Below are 4,409 nucleotides of genomic sequence, written 5' to 3' on the forward strand. Positions count from 1 at the left end.
CAAATGAACATACTCTCATATGAACGCCGCACCATGCCTGTGTATATGTTATTGTTCAGTGCATCGTTGCCATATAATTTTCTCAGGTCACGTCATTTCAATTTTCTCAGAGCAGATAATTGTTAAAAAAAAAATTAATAATAAAAGGAATAATAATAAAAAATAAGAATAAATTAAAGCTGTTTAAAATAAGTTATATTTACGTTTTAAATCTTTTTATTAGTTCATCTCGATGTATTAGATCTCTTTTTATTTTTCTATAATAAATAAAAATTACACTAACATTTCTTAACGCAAAAATTTTTTTATTATATAAAAAATTTAGTTTTACTCTTTGATGTTTTACGTATCATATTAAACAATTATTTACTATCAAATTAATATAAAAATTTACCTTTGTACTAACAAAGTTAAGAAGAAAAAGATGCGATATCGATTGATTTATTTTGTTATAGTAAAGTTCAAGTTTGGCAACAGCTGCGTCGACTCATACATATTACGATATTGCTCTCGCCAACACTTAGATATAACGCGCGTTAACATCTTCAAAATTTAATTTTTAATAAAAATTATTTTTAACAAAATTGAGAAACAGCCACACAAATATAATATAATATAAAAAAAAGATTGTAAAAAAAGTCAAAAAGTTTCAAAATATTTGCCACATTCATGCAATTAAAAAATCAAATTTGAAATGACCATTTGCCTTACGAGAGCAGTAGAGGGTTAAGGAAATTTTTTTGTATAAAAATCTATATATATATAATAAATTATATCTATTTGAAAGAGTAATCACAAAATCTCCTGTTTTCGACTTCGCGATTTTGGAACTGAATTATGTGTCAAATGACCTTATGATAAGACATCATAAATCAAGTTAAGACTAGAATTGAAGAGATTTGGGAAGGTCAAAGTTTGTCATTAAAGTGTCAATCCATATACTTTGAAGCACGAATTTTTGTGTCAATCCAATTTAAAACTTCTTATTCTAAAAACTTCGTAAATTTTGCTGGCTGTTGATGATGAATTTGAAGTCAAATTTTTACAATGATCGATTTAATATGGAACTGAATATTTAAAAAGAACATTTTAATTTCTATGAAAAATATTTTATTATTAATAGAAACAATTAATATAATAATAAAGATAAAGCAAATTTTATTCATGTACTTATATATTACATGTTTTCATCGAGCTTTGCAATTAACAATTAATCAGTGCATAATAAGACGCTGAGAAATCGTTTCAAATACATCAGACAATAACTATTTGTCTTGAGTACGGTAACGACGAGAAACTCCGTTATTTCAGAATTCAAAGAGGCATTCATGCTCTTCGACAAGGACGAAGATGGCACGATTACGATGGCGGAATTAGGGGTCGTCATGCGGTCTCTCGGTCAAAGACCATCAGGTGAGTAATTTGCTCTTCGCGAATCTCGAATACATTCAGGATGCATCTGAGTGAATATCCGGAACAGCAATGAATAAAACAAACGTTAATACATTTCTTTCAGAGACAGAACTGCGCGATATGGTGAATGAAGTGGATCAAGACGGAAACGGTACCATCGAGTTTAATGAATTTCTGCAGATGATGTCGAAGAAGATGAAAAGCGCCGACGGAGAAGACGAACTTCGCGAGGCGTTCCGGTAATAAGTTCTCTACATAAGTTCTATACATAAGAACTCCAAGTACCTAATTACTTCTGAGACAATTACATTGAAAGAACGTCCCGAAGCAACTTTTGTTCATGGGAAGAATAGAGCTTTTAAGGGTTGACAGGAGAGAAGAGACTTTTAGTTGAAGATGGATTTCTTTATGCTGAAATTATGACTAAAATACTGCATGAATAGCGTTTTAATTGCGATATTCATAATCAAGAAAGTCACCTGAAAACTCGTACGGAGATTTTTTTGAAAAAAAAGATAAAATAAAAATTCATTCTGCTATCTCATCCTGATGTGTATACTGTAGTGTAATTGGAGTGCATATAATTTTATTTATTATAATTTTTTAGAAATCAATTTTAGAGATCAATTTCCAAAATCCGGTTCTGTATGCACTTTTACAGCTTCATAAAAAAAAGAAGGCAAAAAGCAAATTTGGCAATTGGCAAAAGGCAATTTGGCACTTTGTTCGTTTCGTTTTTAGAGTGTTCGATAAGAACAACGATGGCTTAATATCTTCGAAGGAATTGCGACACGTAATGACGAATCTTGGTGAAAAATTATCTGAAGAAGAAGTCGATGATATGATCAAGGAGGCTGATTTAGATGGCGATGGAATGGTCAACTACGAAGGTAATGCCTATATGTTTCTTAATGTGTTTGTGTGTTATAATTCATCCTAAGCATTCATATACACATTTCTATGACGCAGCTATTAAAAAAATATTAATATGAATGTAGATATGTATATAGAATCCTAAAATTCGCGTCTCAAAATACTGTAAGAAAGTTCTCAAAAAAATTAAATAAAACAGTCATTGCTATATTTTTATTTTAAGTCATTTATGAGATAATAAGGGTTTAAATATAGCGAATTACAAACTACATTTATAACTTGACATAATAATTATATATAGAACGTGCTACAAAAGAGAATTAAAAAATATAAAAAAAATGTATACATGTATTTTTAATATTACGGTACGGTGCAAAATTGTAAAATATGGCGCGAAACAGATATAAACAGTTAAAAATAATAATAATAAAAATAATAAAAAACTATATATAATAATAATATATAATAAAGTGAACTATATGCGTGTTATATGCTTTTCAATTAATAATCAGTATACAATATAGGATGTGAATATTAAATTTTTTATAAATCTGATATTCGAATTAAATACATATAACATTTGCATAATTGTTATCACAAATTATTAAATTATACATTGAATTATGTATATTAATTACTCGTGTTTCAGAATTCGTGTCGATCTTAATGTCGAAAAATTAGTTCGGAGATCAAAAGAAGGATATAGATTCGAAGATAACGAAGGATCCTTGACGGAGTAGAATGGATCCGCCACTCAAGTTCCTCGACTTCGTAGGATTGCAGCGAGAAATCGTTTCATGTCCCATGAAACTATAATCGCAACCGTCGAGAGAAAAAATCAAAAGCTCGACGACTGATCGACCGCGGCATGTACGACATTGTGAGATCGCGAAAGCGAATTGCACCAACATACCAAATTTACTCTATAGCTAAGGCTTCGTGAGAACGACCGGCGTGTTGAAGATTTCGCGCGTAAGTAGCGCAAGTAGACGATTGAGGAGACATCGGAAGTCTTTGGCTTCGAGCGGAATGCGCGAGTCTCGCCGCGAATAGTAATGGCTTCGGCTTTATGGCCGGAAAACTGAGAGGAGAGACTTTCTTCCGCGAATTTTGCACATACGTACACGCATTATATACACAGATACACCTCGCGCTCCTTCGGACTAATCTTATAGACGAATACTTGAAATTTTTAGATATAACGGAAACGTAACGTAATGTTAAAATAAATATGTTCAAACGACGGGGGAGGGAGGCGTGACCCGCCGCTACCTGGAACAATCAACCGAGCTTCGTTTAGACTTTTACGTACCCCCTAATCTTTATTCCCTCCTTCCCCTGATAATTTTACGGAGCGGAGAATTTAAAAGTTATTTAACTTTCCATCGCCCCTTTGAACATCTTCGCGAGAAAGTCTTGAATATATATATATATATTAGTACACGATATGTTTACATGATATATATATATATATATATGTATGTTATTATATTATTATTATACGATATTCCTTTTACGTCGCTCATTTTCTTGAAATGCGACGTCCACGAAAGGTATTGTACTTCGAGTGTTTTTACCGCTTGTACTACAGCGCAGAGACGCGCACAAATCTAATGTAGTGACACACACGTCTCCCGTCCTTGCCGTTGCCCTCTCATTGCCATTATTTCCCTGATTGTTTAGCAATTTTAGAACGGGCACACGCTGATGACACGCTGAAGAGTGATTGATACTATCGCTTTCGCACGTAGCGTGAACTGATCGATAATTGTGCTGCCACGTTTCTGTAATCGATCACCGTCGAGTGGACGAGTGCCCTGGTTGAAAAAGAGTTTTGAAAGTCTAACCGCTCAAATTACTGCGACATTTCCTGTGGAAACAATTTAAGCAAAGCAAGTTATCTAAGCGTGCAAGAAGATGTTCGTTGGAAAGATATTCGTACGATATTTGTTCCTTAATTATCAAAAGAATAATCTAACAGTCTTGTTTATCCATGGGCTCGTTGGTGAAGTTTCAAACAGAGCTAATGCTGAATTATAATAATGACTGAATTGACAATCCCTCGTTACAAAAATGACTATAGATGCTATTATGATAATTAACAGATGCCCTATAGTCAGGTG

At 32.8% G+C, this 4,409-nt stretch overlaps 1 protein-coding gene across 2 annotated transcripts in view; it reads left to right on the forward strand.

The window, feature by feature from the left end:
• Positions 1–3,690, forward strand: part of LOC108691288 (neo-calmodulin-like) — a 29,513-nt gene extending 25,823 nt beyond the window's left edge. For both annotated transcript variants that reach the window (XM_018198959.1, XM_018198960.1), the window contains 4 exons: positions 1,312–1,413; positions 1,517–1,652; positions 2,155–2,303; positions 2,936–3,690. In XM_018198959.1, the coding sequence (XP_018054448.1) occupies positions 1,312–1,413; positions 1,517–1,652; positions 2,155–2,303; positions 2,936–2,967 (419 nt within the window). In that variant the 3' untranslated portion in view covers positions 2,968–3,690. The remainder of the gene's footprint in view (positions 1–1,311; positions 1,414–1,516; positions 1,653–2,154; positions 2,304–2,935) is intronic.
• The last annotated feature ends 719 nt before the right edge of the window (positions 3,691–4,409 follow it).

This window comes from Atta colombica, unplaced genomic scaffold (genome assembly GCF_001594045.1).
Source record: "Atta colombica isolate Treedump-2 unplaced genomic scaffold, Acol1.0 scaffold45, whole genome shotgun sequence".
Lineage (NCBI taxonomy): Eukaryota > Metazoa > Arthropoda > Insecta > Hymenoptera > Formicidae > Atta > Atta colombica.